General features: G+C 45.0%; 1 protein-coding gene across 1 annotated transcript; it reads left to right on the forward strand.

Annotated features, from left to right (window-relative positions):
* Nucleotides 1-878: 878 nt before the first annotated feature.
* Nucleotides 879-19,296, forward strand: BDNF (brain derived neurotrophic factor; the record flags this gene model as incomplete). The annotated part of the gene is made up of 2 exons (XM_084262709.1): nt 879-1,001; nt 18,535-19,296. The coding sequence occupies exon 2, from the start codon at nt 18,556-18,558 to the stop codon at nt 19,294-19,296; it is 741 nt and encodes a 246-aa protein (XP_084118835.1). The 5' UTR covers nt 879-1,001; nt 18,535-18,555.
* Nucleotides 19,297-22,696: the final 3,400 nt, after the last annotated feature.

The following is a 22,696-nucleotide window of genomic DNA, read 5'->3' on the forward strand; positions in this document are numbered from 1 at the left end:
TCTCTCTGTCTTTACCAAGATCAAATGGAGCCACTCAATCAGGGGATGCCATTATTGCCTCCACCATGCAATTTCCACTATCAATAATTTACCGTATTTGCTGCACAGGCAAAAGGGGGAAACGGCAAGACAGATTTTTGACGGGGGGACAGAAAACCACCGGGCGGGTAGCTGGGCAGAGCCAAGCGGGGCGGTTCGCCCGGGATCCCGCGGGCACCGCCGCCGCCCCTGACTTCGCCGGCGGGCGCGGGTGCTACGGAGGGCTCCGGCTGCGGGTCCCAGTCCCCTTCCCGGTCCCCGGCCGGGCAGAGCCGCCTCCGGACCGCCTGGATTGAGCACCCGCGCCCGCTGCGCGCCTCCAGAAAGTCACCGGTGTAACGTTACCTGGGGCGCTCATTAATAAGCAATGTCTGTTATTATCTTGATTGCATTCTTAATAGGCAAACTACGGAGAGGTCAGCGCGGGAGCGATATTTAAATGGATCGGGCTTGCTTAATACCCGGCGGAGTAAACCAATATCCCGCCGCGGGCGGACCGACCCCCCCACAACCCACCACCAGCTCCCTCCACCCCCCGCCGCTCCCCGCCCGGCCCGGCCCCTCCGCGCCCTGCCCGCCGCTCGGGGGGCGCCAGGGGAGCGGGGGCCGGGCCGGGCCGGGCGGGCGGGGCGGGGGCGGCGGCGGCGGGGCCGGGGAGGCGGTGCGGAGGCTTTAAGCGGGGCAGCGCGGTGCCTGCGGCCGCCGCAGCCGCTGGCCGGAGGCGTCCGGGTGGGGGGTGAAGCTGCTCCGCGGGGAGGCAGCGGGGCCGGGAGGCTCCCGTTGGGCGGCGGGGGTGGGGGATCCGGCTCCGCTGCCCTCCCGCCCCTCATAAAGCTTTGATGAGACACTTGAGCCGCCGCCTGTGTTGCCGGGGCGGCGGGAGGCGGCCGGTGGGACTGGGCGCCCGGGAGAGGATGTGACTTCCCGGAGGGGACCCGGACAGGCTTTGTGTGGACGACGAGGTACGCGGCGCCCCGCCGGGAAACTTGAAGAGCGGGGTGGGGGGAGGAGCGGGGGGTTCGTGCGGGCGCGGGGCCAGGCGGGCGCGGGCCGGTGCGAGGCATGCGGGAAGGACGGCGGCGGGGCGGGGAGGCCTGGGGCAGCCCCGCGCCCCTTTGTTCCCGCACCTGTCGGCCCGACCGATGCCCGGCGGGGCGGGCGGCCCTGCGGGGCTTTTTGTCGGGGCGGAGGCGGCAGCAGGAGCGCTCCGCCGTCGGCGTGAGGGGAAGCGCGGGGCCGGGCGGGCGTCGGGCGCCGGCGGCGTTTCCCCGACGGCGGTGGCGCGGGGCGAGGCGGGGCCGGGCGCGGGGCACGCTGCCCGCGTGGCGGCGCCCTGCGCGGGGCGCGGCGGGCGGCGGGCGTTGGGCGGCGGACGGCGCCCCCTGGCGGCGGGCGCGCGGCGGGGAGGTGGCGGCGCCGCCGGGCCGTTGGTTCCCTTAGCGGCAGCGCCCCCGGGGCAGGGGCGGGCGGTGGTCCTGGCGCGGGGGTTGCGGGCGGCGGCGGCGGCGGCCGCCAGGGGAGCGGCGGGCGGGGAGGGACGGGGCCTGCCGGGCGCCGCCCCGGCGCTGGCGGGCGAGGTGCCGTCAGGGAGGGGAGCGATGCACTTGTTGAAGCGCGGCCGTCGCTGGAATGCGAAGCACGCCGGGCACCCTCACCGGGATTCCGGGTCCATGGGGGCTTTGTCCTCCGCCTCTCCCGCCTTCTGCCGGCCGCCGGGCGTGGGGACCCCGCCGGGTGCGGCCGGGAGGGAGCTCGGCGGCGTGAGCGGGGCTGGGTCGTGCGTCCGCGCTCGTCGATGCCCGGGGAGAGGAGAGGTCAGGAGAGGAGGGGCGGTCGGGTCCTCTGCCCCTCAGAACGCGCGGGGCTTGATGTTGTACAGCGCGGAAGACGCTCTTCCTCCAGCCAGGAGGGAGCTGGCGTTGGATGGGTGTTTGGCTGGCAGCGGTGTGGGGAATGCTGCGGGAGCTCCGCACTGCCCCGCTGAATTTCATTCCCTTTCTTTCGTGGGATCGGAAACATAAAGTGTTACAACTGTCATCCATGGTGGCTTCGCTTGTGTGTTTTTAAGAGGTGCTGTTGGTGTCCTGGCTTGCACGCTGCAGTTAAAATATGTACTTTTCAGTTTATTGTAGTTTGCTGCTCCGAGGTTATGCCTATTGCGAGATCAATAGTCATTACTTATTTATGTTTCTAGTAACACGGAGCGCAAATAATCTATCCTGGCGATACTTGCTGAGGAAAAACGTATTTCTGTAATCTTTAATTCATGGTGTGCTAAGTACATAAAATGAATTTCCTCGGTCCGTCTGTAGGTCGGAGCAATGGGCTGGGCAATAAGCTGCCCGCTCGCAGACGGGAGCAGTTCTCGCGTCTCGGTGGCTGTTGGCTTGCAGAAGTGAAGGGGTTGCTCTGTTTGCATGTGGCCATTGGTCCCAAGCAAGAAAGTTGTCCTATCATCCCACTCGTCTGTGTCAGGTAGCACCGTGATGCAAACAGATGACGCCGCTTGCGGAGCAGGAGTGCTGCCTCTGCGAGTGCTTGGGTGAAAACTCAACCCCTGCGATGGCAAAGAGTTAGTCTAGGTATGGAAGAACGTAAACAGAGGGGATGCTTTTGGCTCTACCTGGCCTGTGAATGCCATGGTGTGGCATGTGAGAGGAGGTAGCAGCTGTCAGGGGGCTGCGATGGTTTCCTGCGTGAGGAGCGGCAGGACACTGGCTGTGTAAACAAACCCGGGGTGATGTGAACTGCGACATTCTGCCCGCTCCAGGAGCAGAAGGATGGAATGCTCTCTCTCACCTGGGTCTCGGGGCAAAGCAATGGCTGTGTTTCTTCTCTAAAATACACTGAAGGAGCTGGTAGGCGTTTCAGCTATTACTGGATACGGGAGCCTTTCTACAGGGCTCTGTAACTCACAACAATTTTCTGCTGTAGTACTACCACTTAATGTTCAGCTTCACTGAACCTCAGCTGGGAAAACCCATTTGTAAGTAGTGCGCCTTCTGTTCACATCGCCGGTGCTTTCTGCTTTCCGGAGCTGCAGGGTAGATCCTGTTGTGTTATGGCTGTGAAATCAGGGTAAACCGGGTCAGAAGGATCAATAACACTTTATCTGAATAATCCAGATATAACAGTGGAGGAAAATGGGCAAGGACTTTGATCTTGGAGGGAGTAAGGCTAAACTGAAAAGAAAGTTTCATTTCAAGCAGTGCGTTTTTAAACATGAAGGCATTACGTTGTAGTGTAGTGCTATGGGAGTACTACAGTATGCTGGAATACTATGAAACATCATGCACAGATGCAAAGGATTTTAAGGTCTCATTCAAATGGGAAATAATATAGTGGAAAATAAGGATTTCAGCTTTAAGTGTAGTGATAAAGCTGAGCTGAAAGTAGCTACAGTTAAAAGTCCTTGTATTACCTGTAGCACTTTCTGCAACTGTTACTCTGCTGTTACAGTGAGGAAAACACAAGAAGCTGGCCGTCTTCCTCAGATAATAGTTTTGTGTAGGTTTAAAAGGAGGTCACGAGAAGCTTATGAATATGAGACCCTCTCATCCCTGCTATGGGTAAGCCTGCATGGAGAAACAACTCACTCTACTAAGTGAATTGTGTAATAAGTGTGGTCCTGTTACAAGAAAAGTATTTCCCATATTTGCTTTCCTGGCTTGTATAAAAGGCTGAAATGTTGTTCTAAGAATGTGCCCTGTGCCTACGCTAGCAGTCTCACGTTAGGCATCGTGTGAATTGGTGGAGGCTCCACTAGAAGAGGATATACGCTTTTAATAGGTTAATTGCTAACTTGTCTTGACCTGTTTTCAAGCATATGTTGTGAGCACTTGGTTCCTCCTAAATAGCGAAAACGCTGCTTAATTAGGAAACTCTCAATCATTTCTTAGATCAGTTCATACACTGGCATTCTTGGTAATGCTTAGCTGTGAACACCCTTTAAAAGGAAGGTTTAAAAAGCACTGAAGCAAAGCTATTTTTGTGTATCACTGAAATGAAGTGGTAGCTCAGTAACCTGCTGTCTTTGGTTTCAGCTAGGAAGGTGATGTGCTGACAACTCTCGTGTTCCCTGGGACACCAGCAGAAAGCAGTACAGGTGTGTGCTGAGTGAGCTGCCTGATGTACGAGCTGGGATGGGGCTGGCAGGCTGTGGCTACTGGTGGTCAGCTTACACATCTTATTGTTTCCCTTCCTCATTCAGTCTTAGCTTTGATAGTAAGTCATATGCATACAGTGTAGCTGATCTGTAGGGTCAGGCTCGTATTTTTCTCCTTTTTAACATTCAGGACCTATAGACTGATGGAGTTCAACTGCTACACCCAAAAGTAACAATCAGCATGGAACAGTCTGAAATTCTGAAGATGCTGTGGACTTGACTGAGTAGGCACCAATCTTGCCAAAAAAGCCAGTCTCATCTCGGGCACAATTTCTACCCTTTATAAATTGTGAACAGAGGGCTGGCTGGGATGATGCTGATTTGATGTGATTGTAATCCATTCGTAACACTGATACTAGTGGTAGCAGAATGTCCCATTACAGCATAATTTAGGCATCACAAATGGCTACAGCTGTCTGAAGATGAGTACCACGGACAACCGGAGGAAGCAAAAGGAAACTTCGTATAGTGAATTTTCATGCCCTGGTGACAGCTGCCATAGGGCTGTATACTTTCCTTGGTAAGAATATTGTATCTTTCAGAGAAGTCTTTTTTTTTGAAACCAGTTAATTAGGACAGTTATTTCTGGCCGTGGCATTTGTACAGAACAGAAGGCATGATTGTTCTTATGTTTGTTTCTCTGAGTCCTTTGATCGACTAGAAGCTCTCAATGCTTTACGCTATAAATTACCTCAATACTTTGGCAGTTCATTTCTTTTCTTGTGTACTTGGTTAGGAAAATGCAGAAATCCTTGTGACTCAGCTTCAGAGTACTATAAATTATGAACAAATGGGGGAGGGGGGTCACATTTCAAATTAGGAAAGGCAATTCTAGGAGGATGGGAGGAATACTGGTTGCTAAATTTGAGATAAGCATCTCATGGTATCTCAAAATCTGAGCAGCTACCGCCACCTAGAGATGCAGTAGACAAACACACTGCTATGGCTGGCTCTTGCAAATGAGCCTGGACAATTAAAATGAGTGAGGCTGCTAATCCCAGTCATTCTTACTCCGCAGCAGTAAGGTTGGTGTATGCGTGCCGACTTCAGTAAACCCTGTAACTGAGGTGGTGCCTGCAAATCCTGTTCTGGTGATGCAGGTACTAATCTTTTTGCAGTCTTCCCTGTGCAGCTCAAACAGGTGAACAAGAAGGGTCACTTTGAGTAAATCATTTGCCAGCTGTGCCTTTGACTACACCTAAAGAACTATTTGCAAGTCAAACTTATGCTGGCTTGTTGCAGCTGTTGGGGAGACTTGACAGTGTGTCCAAAGCTTGAACCTAAAACGTGCAGTGTAGAAATAGGTCCTTAAAGATGTGAGTTGGGATGGGGGAGGTTGTGTACCCACGCTGGCACCGAAGTCTGATTGGTAGGGGGTGGGCTGCTGTAGATATTTTGTGTAATAGAAAAAAAAATCAGGTTTCCTTAATGTATCAACTCTCAGAAGACTTTTCGATTGACTTCACTAGATCAAGGATTTTCCCACTTTCAAAAATCAGTATCAAAGTTAAACTGGGTATGTGTGTATTTGTTGCTACCTCAAATCTATCAACATGGAATATACCTTGGTACTTGGGATATAATTTCCTATTTTGTTTTGAGCTCACAGCTTCTGATTTTTGTTTTGTACATAAATCTTTGACTATAGCAGGTTCATTCTCTGCATTTGGGCGAGAAGAATAAGCACCATTGCCTATCTAATGTGTGGGGTACTGCATATGTGGAGAAACAATGTACTGTTCTTACGCACTGAACTCAATCTCATGTGCAATTATTTCTGTTTGATGGTTAGACACATTACATTTTGCAGGCTTTTAAAATAACTGCTAGCTTATGGCTATCAAATGCCCAGTGGAGTAAGAAACCCAAGACAACTAAACCTCAGTGGGAGGTGAGAGCTTCCATCTTGCAGAACATTTAAAATACAAGCCACTGATTAATTGCATGTATCTTTCCAGGTTATGGTTTCAATAACTTCGTAAAACCCTTTAAATCTCTGTGTAATGTATATCAAGAGAAGTACTTTCAATGCATAACTTCTGGGGAAAACTGAGGAGCTGCAATACAGGTGTATTTGCTGTTCAAGTCAGGACACAACTGCAGGCTGTTTTTACCCTATCAGGGTATATGAGAGCTTCTCTACTAAACTATTGTTTGGAAAATTGCCCTTGGCTTACCTGGAATTCCATGTCCAGCCTCAGCCTTTCCAGTACGCACACTGGGCTACAGGTAGGCCTGTGGTCCCTTGCGTGCATGTAGCATGTATAGCCAGAAGAGTCTGGAATAAGATGAAGCTAGGTGAAGTCTTGAACAAAACCCTGTTGTATGCTCTTCAACACAGCAGTAAGAGACTTGGAGCGTGTTACTGCAGTTAAGACTGTAACAATAAGAACAGAAGTAAGTTGTTTTTTTTTTTGTGGGGGGAGGTATAATATGTACTTTATAAAAGGGTATTAAGCTTAATGTTGTGCCAGTTCTAGTGCATGTTGCACCTTATCTAATGTGATCAAAGCACTGCTTGCTTTAGATGTAACAGCTCCTGGAGAAATTCAGTGTTGTCTAGATCAAGGAATTAAAGGTTATGATCTCTGGATTCCATAGTTCGTTATGCTTTCTAAGGTCGGGGCAACATTTAGTATCCGTATGGTTTAGTTTACCCTTCTTTACACTGGCCATGGTGCTCTTGGTGAGTGTTCAGTACTTAGTATACAGAGATGAAAAGAAATTAAATCTAAACTTTATTCAAGGGCTGGATTAGTAAGTAAACCAACCTCCCCTTAGTCATAGCTGTCACTGTACTACAGAAGTGTATGGACACTTGGGATGAGCGACAGGATTTGTTTTGTGGTATTTCTAGATAATTGTGCCTGCTGGCTGCCTACATTAAGACTTGGATCTTCACTTGCTATTTACATTCCTTTTGAGTTGATAATCCAGTTTGACGGAGCCATAAATGCCAAGAGAGAAATGCTATTTGATAGAATTTGTACTGAAAGCCAGTGTGAGTGGAAGGGGGAAGCAAAGCCACTAACAAGTTCAAGCTGGCAAGGGAAACTTAGCCAGAACCCATGCCAGGAAACTGTGGTGAAGTATGAATTTGCTGCTGAACGTCATGACTGCCCTTTATCTTTATAATGGGTTGAACCAAAAGTAGAAATAAACACATCTGAAGTTCTCCATTTTTGCTTTTCCAGCTATAAACATTACAGTTTATGGCAATGGCAGGATTATTTTTTTTTCTTGTTGGCAGCTAATGCCAGGATTGTTTTTATTTTGTGGGAGGCAAAGAAGGGTGTTTCATACCCCCTTACAACGCAGGGTACTCACTGGTGTGGCTTGGGCAAACTGCTGCCAGTGAGACAGTGCGAAGAGAAGATAAGCAGGCAGGTGCTTCTTTACATCTTCACACAGAAATAAAAAATTTGTGTGGTGACTAGCAACAGAATGTCTGAAAATAGCTTTCTTCTTCATAACTAAAGATTGGCGCCTGAATTTAAAGAGCAAAGCTGCCTTCCTTGCAAGATTTATTCTAAGTCCTTTTCTCTGTCTTGCACTAACGATTCATATCTGCCATCCCCATTGCAAAACTTTCCTGCCATTGTAACTGCAGAAATAGGAGGAATGGTAATGATTATTAACGAGGATGTTGCAGAAGGATAAATGAGTAAATTCCATGTGCATCCCTTTAAAAAAAAAAAAAAAAAAACCCGAACAAAACACCTAACAAATAACCCCAACAGAAATAAGATCTAAAAAACTGCACTGAGGTCTAAGCCTTCAAAGAACTCTACCTCCCAGTTTGACAAACCTAGATGAGACCTCTTGAATTCCATAATCCTCAGGCATGAAGTCATGTCACCTGGTTCTTAATCAGTTCTGTTCAATGCAGATATTTTTCCTTTGCTCTGATTCCTGTAATTGTTACAAAAAATACAGAATATTATGCTTGGAAGTGCCAGAAATAATTTCCCGTGCCTCTAGCTAATGGAAGGACAGCTATGCAATGAGAGCTAGAAAATACAGTAACTTCCATGTTTACTCTAAATTAAATGCTTTGGAGCAAGTCTTTCAGTTGCAAAGGACCACCAGATCTGTTAGCATTCAAGTTGTACTCACAATAAAATGAGTGCAGGGGAGCTGCTGCTACTTTGCATATCTTGTAATTAGTCATGCTCAGGCATACTTCAAAAGCATGATCTGTAGTTTTGTCAAGGATGGTCCTGAGCTGTATGTATTTTTAACAAAAAGGTGTATCTGTGGAGATGCATGACCAGAAGTCAGTCACCTTTTTTCCTTTCATAGCTTTGTTGGAGGTGGTGCTTCTACCCTGGCTTCATCCCCTGTAAGGGCTGAGCATCCGTATGACGAGCAGACATAGCCTTGCACTTCTCCATTTTGTACATATTAAGGCTGACCTTTGGTCCCTGGCAAGCTGCCTGGCTTGTGTTTATAGGGCTGGTAAATACCTACTTGTGCAGCAGTAGTTCTCCATGGGAATAGGTCTTTCCTGGATCTCATAGCAAATTTGCTGTGGGTAAAAGCAGCCTCTGGATGAGACACATGGCATTTCAAATCAAAACTCTTAGAGGTTTTAATGGTGGAGAATGTTTCTGTTTTAACACTAATTTTGCTTTTCTTGTTGTTCTTTGTTATATAATGGTTGAGCCCACAAATTAGAAGCATGAGGCTAAAAGCTGAAGAATGAAGGAAGAAACAAAAAAACATATGGCAATAGCAGGAGGTCCTGCCACCCCACCTTGGGCTCGTGACAACATGCCCTACATTTAACCTACAGTCAGGAACTAATTAATGACACAGATGGAAGTGAGCTAGCATATGTATTCAAAATAATACCCCTAAGGTTTTAATCAGCTGCCTTGCCTCTTTCTGGGTTAGACATCTAAGTTACCATAGAGAGACTTGCAAAATATGTGAGTGATAGATGGTTCAGGCAGCTCTGTGTAGTGGCTGGAGTCAGGGATCGGGAGTGGGGGCTCCCCTGGCTCAGCAGCGACTTGCTGTGCAAGCCAGGGTAAGTTGTTTAAACATCTTTATGGGCTTTAGCCTACCCAGAAGGAAAAAAGGATTTCTGTTGTGGCTCCTCCTCCCCTAAGGATGTTGAGATTCAGTGTTTGCAAAGCACTTTGGAAGTTTTGATAGTGTGTGTTCTTCAAGAAATGATGTACAAGTACAGAGTCGCAGCAGCGCAAGTACCGGGTCTCTCTGCTTTTGCAACTTCTAAGTGGCTTTTTCCTCTCTAGAGCCACTAATTATCTCTGATAAGGCAGCTCTGCTTTTGATTTTGAATAGGATGGTGGCTTCTGGATAATCTGTCATGTTGTGCAGGGACTTCGGAGAGGGAGAACAGTTAGCTGTCTTCAACAGACTAATTGGGTAATTTAATGTGTCTCACTTTAACTTTCTCTTTCCTCCCCGCGCCCCCAGCTATCTGAAGAGAGCCTCCTCTTCCTTGCAGGGCAGTAAAATCTGCTTATGCAAAGGGACAGGTATTGAAGCTTTTCTCAAGAAGTGTTTATTTAATGACTGAAATCCCATATACAAACTGACCCTTGGGAGCGTAAGGGCTCTTACAGTGAGAACAGCGTGCTGGCAGCAAAGCCACTTTCTTCAGTGGGGGGGGCTGTGCATGAAACAGGACACCCAAGTGCAGAGCAAAGGAAAGTTAGGTGGTGTTGGGCTGGATTTTGCATACTTTGGTTTATAGGCATGTCTGGGCTATTTATGTGCTTGTATCAGTGGGGGAAGGGAGGAGCTAGTCTGCACACCTAAAAAGCTTTTTTTTTTGTCTTCTTTAAAGTGTAATTATTACCAAATATGCATCTATCCCTCAGTTTGGAGTGCAAAGAAGCTGTTTAGCTGAAATGTGTCACATTTTGTTCTGATACAGTGATTAGCTATATTTTAGGTATTGGCCCCATCTCATTTTATGATCAGGTAAATACTGGACCACCTTTATAGGCAGTATAAATCTGTGAACAGAGCACTATGGATTTATACCAGGCGGTGGCTGCATCCACCAGAATCAGATCAACTAGAACATACTGCTTCAATGAACCTCACCAGTTTTTTGTAGAACTAATTTCCCGTGATGACACAATCTAGTATTACATCTGGTGGCAAGTATGGGAGGTCGTGAGCCAGGTAAACTGTGTTCTTAACTGGGGAGGGGAGGACCCAATAACATGTAATTCACATGAATTTTAGTGTAATACTCCTCTGTGAAATAAATTGCACCATTATACAAATAGAAGGCAGGAACCTGATAAATTATTTTTTTCCTGCAAAGCTGCATGTTTTTCTCTTTCTTTATGTGCCATTAAATCTTTGTACCTGGAGCAGTACAGCTACTGAAGCTTGCTTTCAGACACTTCCTCTTTGCCAGGTGCACCTCCTCACCCCGCTAGTAATTCCAAACCCTCTTTGTCTATGGATCTTATGAAATGAAAGCAGCAGTATTCCGTGTTGTAGGTGGGTAAGCCCATACGCCCCACCGGTGTCTGCCTGACTAAGGATGGAGGAGGGGGTGAGTTTATTTGGGTGGGTCTCAGCCACTTGCAACACATGACTGTGGAAATAACGTTGTCTGTGAAACTTGCATCCCTCTGGAATCCAGTTGACATTGGCCCCAAAATTTTCAAGATAGATAGGGATAGAGAACCAGGCATAGGAATTGCAAGTCTCTTTTCAACATGAAATCACTTAGAAGGTGTAGGGGGGGGAAAAAAGCTGAGAGCTATAGTGCATTGAAATCTGTGGTGTGCTGCATTGTTGTAGTAAAACATCAGTGGTGAAAGAGCACTTGTTGCTGGAGTGTTTTCAATATGGTTATGTTAATATGTTAACATAACTTTCTAACAGTGTTATCTCTGAAGATAAAGCTGTTGTCATAGGAGGACATGAGCAGGGCTGGCTGCCCATGAGGTTAGACTCCTAATGAATATATCCTTGCACAATACAAATTCCTCATTGTTCCATTAATGTAGATTAAGGTAGCTTCAAGGACTGACTGTGGCTAACAGCAAGGTATTGTCTTCAATGCCATGCAAAGTCAAGATCTCAGCAAAGGTAAGAGTCTTGAAACACGTGGGCATAGCCCTTGCTCTCTTCCCTTGCTCTAGAGAAAGCACTGGCTGCCCCAACCATGGGTGACTGTCCCATCTGATGCTTATGCTTTTTAACCGTTGATTTTCCTTGGCTGAGCTTCACTTAGGTTCCTGTTGAGTGCGTAATGTTCTATAGGTCCTAGGAAGCTTGCCACGTGCAGCAGAACCAATGGCTGCGTGGGATGTTTTACATGCTGTTCAATAGTTTATAGGCACTCGTAAGATCCAAGCTCAACTGGTACAGCAGCTTCTGGGTTGTTGCAAGGCTGCTGGACACATGTCACAGTACAAGGGATCCAACTCACGCTAGCTTGCATGCAACGCGCTCCATTCTGTTCCTGCTCTCGGGTGCCAATTATCCTTGACTTCAGTGGGAGCTTCATGTGTGTACTTGGCAGAACAGCTTAGTCCTGTGATGATCCAGCACAGTATTTCATACCAAAGAGCCCTAGCGAAATGGAAGACAAACCACAGACGCTGCTCAAAGGTCTGAGGTTCTGCCCTAATGTTCTTCTGTGCATAGGTTGAATTAGCATTATGTAAAGCCCTAATGGCTATCGAAGCAAGTGATTTCAGAGAACTGTAATTATCTGCTCCCGTGGAGGATCCAGATAGTATCTTGGCAGGGTGTAATTATTTCATGGAATGGTTTTGTGGTTATTTTGCTTGTGTTGGGGGAGAGGGGAGGGGGGTGTTAGGTAGCCTATTCTATAGGTGAGCTTTCCTTTCACAAAGATTGCATAACTTTCCTTCTGAATGAACACAGTAATGGCGTGCATGCATCTTTACAAATACTCTAAAATAGATTAGTGAGGTTTTCTAAGCATGAAGTCAATTTCGAAGTTGGAATCTGCTAATGTTTAAGTTTTAGGCTTGGAAGTCATGTCCCTACTGCACAGTGTTTCTGGCATGGCAATGGGAGCATGGCATGTTACTATACCTGTGTTATTCCTGATGAGACAAAAATAAGCCTGCTGGTAGTGCTTTTATTTGAGGGAGACTTCCTCTCAATGTGAAATTTTGGCAAAAAAAATGTTTTGGTAAGCAACATTGCATTTAATATATGTAGTAGCGTGCACACAAGTACTATTTTGGAGCTGAGTTTCTTTGTTTACATGAGGGATCCCAAACCCCATGCACTGTAAGTGTACCATGAGCGGGCTGCTGCACAAACAGCTGGAAAGGCAGTACGTGTGTCACTGGCTCAACAATCAGTTCCTATTGTAGAAGTAAAAATAGCACACATCTGTTCTCTTCCATGGGTGTTGTCTCTGAAAGCTCTGGTGCCATCTGTGAGTCTGGCCTGCTATTCCTTCACTTGTGCATCCTGCCAAAACTCATCCTGCCTGTTTCCTGGTATGGGCAGAATGGGTCTGAGATCCATCCGACAGAAATCCTGTTGGGATCTCCTCGTAGTCCTTCACTTGGCCAATTTAAGTATAAGCATGCTTGTAATGAGGCGGCTGGCTGGTCTGTGCCTGTTAAAGCAGCTGAATTCAGACCTGAAGCCAGTATGTCCTTTCCATGTTTGCTTGAGCATCTAGAGAAGTATGATGACAGTTGGTAGGAAACTCTGAGACATAACTCTGTCAAAGACCTGGAGTGCAAATGCATAGCATTATTATTTTACCATTATTTTTTCCGGGCTCTTTCCTCACCTCTGGTAGACAGGAGAAGTTGTGATTCACTTATTTTTTTGGTATGTGTTGGGGGGAAGTGTCCAATAAAACCTTGGAACCTCCCAAGCCTCCTTTGTAGTGCTTTGAACAGATGCAGACTTCTTCAGAGCCAATGCAGATGTTGCTGGAGTCTCCTTGCGCTCTCAGAAGCTGTACCATCAGTAATATTTAGCAACATAAGATAAAAGCAGATTTCTCATGTTAAAAGTTGTGGTTTACAAACTGCTTGTAAATTTGCTTGCTATTCATCTTAGTCTTCAAAATGGTTCTTAGTCTCTGCCATCTCTGACATTACAGTTAAGCAGATATTATTACCTCGGGGAAAACCAACGTGAGAGAATAAAAATAAAACGGGATGTTTCTTCCTGATGTGAAGAACCAACTTACAAGAATACAAATTGGATGTGGGTGTGTATGTCTATGGATTGGGGGAGGGCACTTTATTTTCAGTAATGAAAAGTAATTATATAGTTTGCTGCATAAATAGCCGCAAGGATAACCAGAGTGCGTCAGACATCCAGTTATGCATGTGTTAAAGGTTAATACTATTTGTTCTCAGTACATTTAGTCTTTGCAAATCATGTGCTGACATGCATCCCATTTTGGTATCTGTTCACACACTCTGGTAATGATGCGTAGAGCAGGAACTCATGCCTGTGCCATTCAGTAGTATTTAGTAAATCCAACTTTTGTATAAAGGTCTTAGAAAATGGCAAGGCAGAAAATGAATGTCTTCTTGCTGCTAATTTTATCTTCCACCGCACACTCCTTTCTGGAGATGAAAGCATTATGAATCTATTCACTACAGAAAGTTATTTCAACTTTCATAGCACATACCAGGATGCGGAAAAGTAAGTACATGTTCACAGCTGTTCCTCGGGTCTCTCTGCTGGAAATACAACCTGTTAAGCTGCTAGATTTCTGCTCAAAATAACTGGAGTTAATGAAATAAAACAATTAAGTGGTGAATCCTCATTAAATACAAATACTGAAATAAATAGTACATCTAGGTAATTGACTGCATATGTAAACTAGCTGTAGATAATTGACATGACCTTCATTTAACGAGCATCCTTCCCATTAGTGGAGACGACTACCACAATTATGTGCCCTTATTCTAGCTGTAATTGTATGGACTTTATTGAAGTACAAACTAGGTCACATCTTCCTGAGATCTGGTCCATGGTGGGTGACCTCTTTTCATTGCTTCAGCTTTGCTATGCTGCATGACAGAAGGAAGGATGCTCTTGCAGCCATGAGAATGGTTGCTGTTCAGGAAACCAGTCTCCAGTGTTACTTATGAGAGATGTCTCGTGGCCTGATGGAGTAGCTTAAATAAAGCTAGGCCTCCATGAGGCTAGCATGCATCTATTTTTAAATAGTTTATGCTTAGTTTATACCAGTTAGCAGGTGTATAAAACAGTCTATGGGACAGCAATTGAACCAAGGTTCCCTCTCCTACAGAAGTCTTTGATCTTTTGTGACCCGTGACATAGCTGAACGGGAAGTGGTGTCCCTAGAAGGTGGGGAGTAGAGACCACCTACATCTGAGAGGGGATGGGATGGATGCATGATACAACAGAGGCTGTATCATTGGTGATACTGTTTTGTATTTTTCTAACTGCCTTTCTGACTAAAAGTTGCCATGGCTGCCCTGTTTTGTCTGGCATTCAGTTGTATTGATGCCCTCAGAATGTGCGGTATCAGCCAGGATCAGCTCCAGTTAAGAAATGTTCAGCACTGATGAGCCTCTGAGGGAGATAGTTGCCTTTTGGCCAGGGTAGCATCAGGCATAGGTTTACACAGAAATGCTAGGCATCTCCCTGCAGGGCCTCACAGCAGTGGATGTGCCCAGCATGGAAAGGGACAGGACCTTACTCAGTAGGAGCACGTTGGGAAAGCAGGAAAATACAGTGTTTTCCCATGTTCCTACCCTGGTTCCGCTTCCATCCGGGGTGACACAGTGACTGTCTTGTAATTTGGTGTACGTAATCTGTGTTTAGGGTTTACAAGACATTTATTGTAACAGGACTGGTGGTATCTTTAATCTCTGCAGCATAAAGAAGGTATGATAGTTGGGGAGTAGAGGGGAAGGACTGGAAGCTGCCATCCAAAGTGTTTCAGATGACCTTTTTGGTGCTGCATTGGGATATTAGTCCTGCCTCTTTAAATAAAAGATGAGCTGTGTATTCATGAGTCAGTTCAACAGTAGCTGAAATGTTATGTGCTTCTACCCCTGAAGTGAGATTTAAATTTTACTGTGCTATAGCATATCGAACCAGTAGATTTTGAGCAGCTGCTACTAGAAATTGCTGTGGCCTCTAAAATGAAGAGATTTCTTAGGTGTTAAAAATATTGCTTCCTGGTATTATATCAGTTGATATCGTTTTGCTGCCAAAGACAAGGACTGTGTGTATTGCTCAAGTCGCTGTCAAGATAGAATAATCTTTCGACATCCTGCATGTGCAGTTTGGCTTAGTCTGGGATTTATTTACAAAGTAGTAGACGTTTGATCTGTGTTTGCTTGCTAACAATATTCCATGTGTCTGTGCTGCTAAAGCTTACTTTGATATACTCTTCCACTGTTATAAATGGGAGGAAGAGGGGTGGCTTTTAGGGGGACACATCTTCTTGTGTATTATTGGTATGTTATGTGGATAACAGCTGTCTTAAAGTTACTGGGCTTTGGAGCCTAGTCACATATTTCCTTGCTACCCTAGATAATAAAGGTGGTTGTCTGTCATTGGATGGGATGTAAATTCATCAAACTTGACAGCAGTTTCCTTGCTAAATGGAAGGCAAAATTGATTGAGGAAGAATTAATTTAACGCGAGGTATAAAGTACTCAGAGACGTGGTGACCAGCGAGCCGTGAGCAGAGGATGCTGAGGGCCTCCTCAAGTCATTTGGTGAGGTTTCTCTACACCTCTGTTGTCTTCCTCATAGGAAAAATGTCAATGCAGACAAAGTTGTAGAGCCACTATTCTGTTCATTCCACATCCCTCCAAGCTCATTGATACCATGAGAAGGGAACAGCCGAATGACAGTAGTGAAGGATGTGGCCCAGTCCAGGGATCCTTCTGTTTTTTGTTCACCTACCTAACTAACTTGAAAACCAAATCTTCAACTGCCAACTGGTGTATTTAGCTGATGGGTGCAAGCTTGTCTTCACTTTGTGCTTGTCTTGGTGCCTTTTGTGTTGTGTTCTCTCTTACACTGGGAGGCCCCTTGGGGTACTACGTGCCCAGACAGACTCTGTCCTCCAGAGTCAAGATATTGGCTGGGACCTTTGGGCACTGCTCTAATAAAAATAACAGGAACTTGATTAGGAGCCAGAAGATCTGTGTTCTGTTCACTGCTCTGGTGGTCACAAAGTGTGATGTGGGGGTGTGGGGAGGTTTTTCCTCTTAATTTTTATATAAAACAATTCTCAGAAGAAGGAGCATTTGAGTATTATTTGTCTGTTCCACTGACTGAATTTGTATGCTAGCAGAGCCACCCCTTCTCCCTCTTGTCTTGCCTCTGTTTGTTTGATAAAGGAAGACTGATAACCACCTTCCTTGTGTTGTAAATCGTCTCTGTAGTGTTTCTCCTCCCCTTCGAGGAAGAAACCTGATATTACTCCCTGTTGAATGTTTTTAAAATCGTATGGTGAAAAAATCTGCAAAATATTAATGTTCTGCATGGTTAGAGCAAACACTGTGTTCCTGTGAGTCACAGATGTCAGCTTTGTTTAATCCTAATAAATCTATGCCACAATAACACTTTTAAACAGGAAGAGAGAGGGAAGGATGAAGGAAGAGTTGTGCTGGGGTAGAGAGGATTTCTAGCCAAAATCTTGTTTAGTAGGGGGCTGAGGGTGAGGGGGGCATGGACACAAACCCAAATACTTCCTACCCCTGACTTTGTTAAGTAAACTTTGAGTCCTACATTTTGGGCACTGCCTTTCTAGTGTGTATTTCGTTTTCTTTGCATGGTTTATGATAGATCGTCTTTCCATATTCGAGTCTTAAGAGTACTAGTTTCCCACAGCACATTTGCAGGAGATGAAGTAAGGCTTTTTACATAGCACCCTGTTGGCAAACAGAAATAGCATTTACTCCGCTGAGCGCTGCCAAGTATGAGGTACTTCTGAATGAACTTCAAAAGCTCTGAAACAAGCATTAGCTGCTGCTTCAAAAATGTGAACAACGCCACTGCTTTCTAGCAAGCAGAACTGGTGAGAGCAGGGATCGGAAGGAGGAGAAATAACAACTGGACATGATGGATATTGTGGTAGCACTTGGGATCAGACAGAAAGCGTAGTTCACTGTCACTGTGGGGTTTGGAGGGGGGGTGGGAGGTTCTTGTTGTAATAGTACCTAAAGCGTGTACTCTGCGCTTGAGGAGGAAACAACTTCTCTGCTGAGAAACATAGAATCTACAGAGGCTTAGCAAAGTGCTTAGGAAGGAGCAGTTACACAAGCCCAGGTTGATGGAGCTGCTGACAGGAGTGAGTCTTACTGATTCCAAGGCTGGTGAGGGGATTTCTTACTGGCACTCTCTCCTGGTGCTAACCCTCCGTGCTAAATGAGGACAGAGCCAAACATACCTATAAGCCTCAAAGCATGTGCCAGAACTGGAGGCAGGCCGTGAGGGAAATGGGCAAACAGCTCTGTGTTGCAGTATGGCAGCAGGGCTGATTGTGCTTCTGGTTTTCATGCCGGACTCTGAGCTTTACCTGGGTTTGGATAGATGCTTGGTCTGCTTGGGAACAGGTGGTATGGAGCTCCAGGATGTTATAGTGGTTCTGTACTGTCATTTCAGTATAGCTCTTACCAGCTTTGTAATCCAGTAGGTCCCTTCCATGGCATTCATGTGATGCCAGCATCTGTCCAGCTCAAATTTAGTAGGGTACCGAGCATGCGGTCCCGGACCATTTTCTTGTTCTATATTTATGCATATGTAACTGAGGAATTGACCTGCTGAGACCTCAGAATTGTATGGCCTCTTCCTGTGTTCTGAAGGTTGCTTTCGAAATACAAAATGCAATTTACCCTGGTATGGTTCTTTTTTTTTTTGTGTGTGTGTGTGAGAGAGAAAACAATGAAGTATTTTTGGCATAGAGAGATCCTAAAAATCAAGTCTTTGATTTGTACTTGAAATGGAAGTCTTGCCTTTCACACTTGTGGAGCTGCCTTTTACTGCAGAATGTTGCACTGCTAAACAGCAGTTCCACTTTTGCTGTTACTTGAAATCAGCAAATAGATTAAATACTATATGGACCTTATTTAACACTACAGGAAGACTTTGGCATGCAAGAACTCTGACATGCTTTTATCAATGTTGCCTAAGCTTTGGCATATGCTCTATCTGAAACTCTAAATCACAGAACACCCTTGTACAAGAGTGTGGGTTATCACTGGTAATGAGTTGTGGCTGCATGCACTGGATCTGCAGAAAATGCCTAATGTTTCATGACAACTGGGGTGAATTTTGATTACTCCATCCCTTGTAAGTTAAATCCTTTTTTTTCTTGTCCTTAACAGTTCCACCAAGTGAGAAGAGTGATGACCATCCTTTTCCTTACTATGGTTATCTCGTACTTCAGTTGCATGAAAGCTGCCCCGATGAAAGAAGCTAGTGTAAGAGGACAAGGCAGCTTGGCTTACCCAGGTCTTCGGACCCACGGGACTCTTGAGAGCCTAAATGGGCCCAATGCTGGTTCAAGAGGACTGACATCACTGGCAGACACTTTTGAACATGTCATAGAGGAGCTCCTAGATGAGGACCAGGACATCCAGCCGAGCGAGGAAAACAAGGATGCAGACTTATACACATCCCGAGTCATGCTAAGCAGTCAAGTGCCTTTGGAACCCCCACTGCTCTTTCTGCTCGAGGAGTACAAAAACTACTTGGATGCTGCAAACATGTCCATGAGGGTCCGGCGCCACTCTGACCCAGCTCGCCGCGGGGAACTGAGCGTATGTGACAGCACAAGCGAGTGGGTGACAGCAGCAGAGAAAAAGACTGCAGTGGACATGTCTGGGGCAACTGTCACAGTCCTGGAAAAAGTCCCGGTACCCAAAGGCCAACTGAAGCAATACTTCTATGAGACCAAATGCAACCCCAAGGGGTATACCAAGGAGGGCTGCAGGGGCATAGACAAGAGGCACTGGAACTCCCAGTGCCGAACTACCCAGTCTTACGTGCGAGCTCTCACCATGGATAATAAAAAAAGAGTTGGCTGGCGCTTTATAAGGATAGACACTTCCTGTGTATGTACATTAACCATTAAAAGGGGAAGATAGTGGATTTGTGTTGTATAGATTATATTGAGACAAAAATTATCTATTTGTATATATACATAACAGGGTAAATTATTCAGTAAAAATAATTTTATGGACTGCATGTATAACTGAAGTTTATACAGTACAGTGGTTCCACAATCTATTTATTGAACATATCCATGACCTGAAGGGGAACAAAAGTCATTTGCGCACAAGTTAAAAAAAAAAAAGGAAAAAAAAAGAGAAAAACAAGCAAACAAAATTCTGCATTACATTCCTCTAACATTGTGGTTTGTCGCCGTTGCCAAGAATTGAAAATATAAAACGTTTAAAAAAAAAAAGAATAAAATTGCATGCTGCTTCAATTGTGAATTGATGATAAACTGTCCTCTTTCAGAAAAATAAATTGAACCAAAACATTCCGTTTACGTTTTAGACAGTAAGTATCTTTATTCCTGTTAGTATTATATCTGTTTACTGCTTTTAAATTCTGATAGCGTTGGAATTAAAAACAATGTCAAGGTGCTGTTGTCATAGTTTTACTGTTTCTCTTTTACTTTTGAACTCCCATCAGATTGAAAATGAAAAAAAAAATCTTGACTTTATTCTGGATTAAAAAACAAATTTGTTTTTTGTATGTTGTGAAGGTGTTTGCAAATAGCAATCCAACTACTGACACAAAAAAATAAAAAAAAGAGGCAACTGAAAAGAATGGTGATGTTCCACTTCACATTGAACTTCAGGCTTAGAGACAGCACTTAGTTAACTGTAAGGCAACATGCTATTTTGGGTTATTTTCTCTTTCTTTTTTTAATTTGCTGTCTTTTGAGACCTGCATTTGCTTATACCATGTTTGTTTGTGTTGGGTTGGGTTTTTTCTCCTTTCCTCCCTCTGGAAGGATGTTGGTTGTGATCTTTAAAATATTTCACTTACTGTACCACTGGTACGCTCTTGAAGTAAGTGAAGAACAAGTGCTGGAGGAGTTGGCTTTAATGTTCCTTAGGCTGGGACAGACTTATTTAGCCTGCGCTACCCCTCTAACTCTCCTGAGAAGTATTTCTGAAAAAACAGGTTGTGCACTGAGGAGCTGTGTATAGCATTTGCACTGGCTGCAGTGGGCAGAGGCGCAGGAATAGCTCATTAGTGAGCTCACCAAAGGCAGATGCTATATTTGTAGTTCCTGTAGATGATGAAAGTAGCTGAACAAAGAGGAGAACACTGCAAAGTAGACTTCTGAATGCTGCAGAATCTGAATTAGTCTGCCTTGCTCTTCAAGTTAACTAAAAACCTGGACTGGGCAATGCTTATTGGAAATCTGTTGCCGCCACAGCAGATCTGTTTGAAGAGTATATTTAACACTGAGTTTGTCATTATTGGTAGAAACTGAGGGTGGACGCTAACAGCCACCTTCAAAATCAGTGCTTTCTCCTACCTAGGGTAGGAGGGCTTCCTTGTTCCTAACTGACTGTCAGAGGAGAGCCAGCCCAACTGCACAGTGAAAACCTTTGGCAGTGGCCCTATCCATCCTCCACCATAAATGAGAAGTGACCCACCTGAACTTCAAATTTTAACCTTCCCAATGAATTTCAGGTTTTCAGGCTCCCACATAGAAATCAGAAAGGGGAAGAAAACCTTATACCTAAACTTACTGAATTGTCTTAAAACTTCACGTTCTTCATGCAAATCCAATGTTGGTATAATGGAGAATGTCATTACACTGTAGCCAGTGCCTGTATGTGTATTATAATTCCTTAATTGAACAACCCTGCTGTGGCTCAGGAGCTGTGCTCAGCAATGTTCCTGAACTGCAGCAGAGAGATGGTGTAATGGCAGCTCCTTCCAAAACCAGGGCTGGTTGCTTAGGGAGAGGAAAGGATGATGTTAAGGGGTGAACAACAGACAGATCGCTCAGCTAGACTGGAAAAAGAAATGATAGCTAGGACATGACAGTAATCTAATTCAGATGCAGGAATAAAATATTTTCCAGTTCAAATAAATTGAATTTCCAAAAGAGAAGTGTTAATGTATAAATCACGCTTGAAATAGAGTTCCTCGCTTCCCCCTGTTAATTATGGCAGTACCCTCAGGTCAGCCATCCCCACCTGGCCTGGGCAAGGTGGTGCAGAGCTAACAGGGCAAGGGCAGTCTCTGCGGATGAGGGGGCTCGGGGACAGAGCCAGGAACCTATGGAAGGTCTGTGTCCCTTAACTACATCTTCACATGCCAGCCCTGCGCCTACGGGTAGAAGGCAAAACAGGCAATTAAACAGCAGCCCCGTGGCTCTCACCTGCCTGACCTGAAGCATCCATGGTCGCAGGCTCGGCAGTTTTAGTTAAAAAGAGATGGGGAGGGGGAGGCGGTTGGTTTTCTTTCACGTCACTTAATAAAACTCTTGCTGTGGTCTGTCTGTGACAAAGGTATATCATGCATGTCAGCAGGCCTAGTGCTGTGTTAAAGTAAAGACTCTTGCAACTGTAAGTTAATGTCTGTGGCCTTGTTCTCTATTATTCACCTTGTGTAACATAAATATTTATTGTATATTTATATAATTTTATGTTTTTTGGGAAAGAAACTGAAATTGGCATTAAAATTTAAAAGCAACTGCGTCATATTGTAAATATAATTAAGCTATATTTAAGTGTACTGATTAACATAATATATGTTTAACTATAGAGTTTTTTATGTTTTTAAATATATTTTCAAAATATATATATAAAACTTGGGGTTTTTTGGGGGACCATGTGACTCTTTTCTCTAATTGTAAAACAAACTTGAGTTTTACTATAAAGATGTGTGTTCTTTGTTTTAAAACAATTTTTACTTTATTTTAGCAATAAAAATCTCACTTGGAGGGCAGATAGCCCCCTGTTTCATAGCCGGACAGTTAGCATTGGAAGGGGAGGGGTGGCAAGAATTTACTTTCCATAAAAGTTGGGATACTTTCAAGAGTGATGTATTTCCCTTTAATTCTAGCACATAAGTCCTCACGAGACTAAAAACCCATGGATGACATGTATATATGATTTTATTCAGCCGTAAAATAATGAGCATAATGGAAGGGAGGGGGAGGGGTTACTAACCTTAGTAACTAAAGGATAAATGAGACATAAACTCAATAGCTACAGTCCAGTCATGTTCCTGATTTTTAGATGGTGTCATGTATATTTATATCCCCTGCCCTGAACTTATTTATGACCCCACGGAGTACTAGGAGTGGAATTCCTTGGATTTAACATACTGTTAGTATTTCTAAAAGAGTATTTTCTACTACAACTGCCAAGCTTTTGTATATTTAATTATCCCATAGCCCTAGAACAATCAATAAATCTTCATGATGAATAGAAAACTTTCATATAACTTCAGGGGGAGTGGGGCGGGGGGCATGGGGTGGGGAGGGCAGGGAGAAGCACAAACCCAAAC

This window comes from Gallinula chloropus, assembly GCF_964237585.1.
Source record: "Gallinula chloropus genome assembly, chromosome: 4".
NCBI lineage: Eukaryota > Metazoa > Chordata > Aves > Gruiformes > Rallidae > Gallinula > Gallinula chloropus.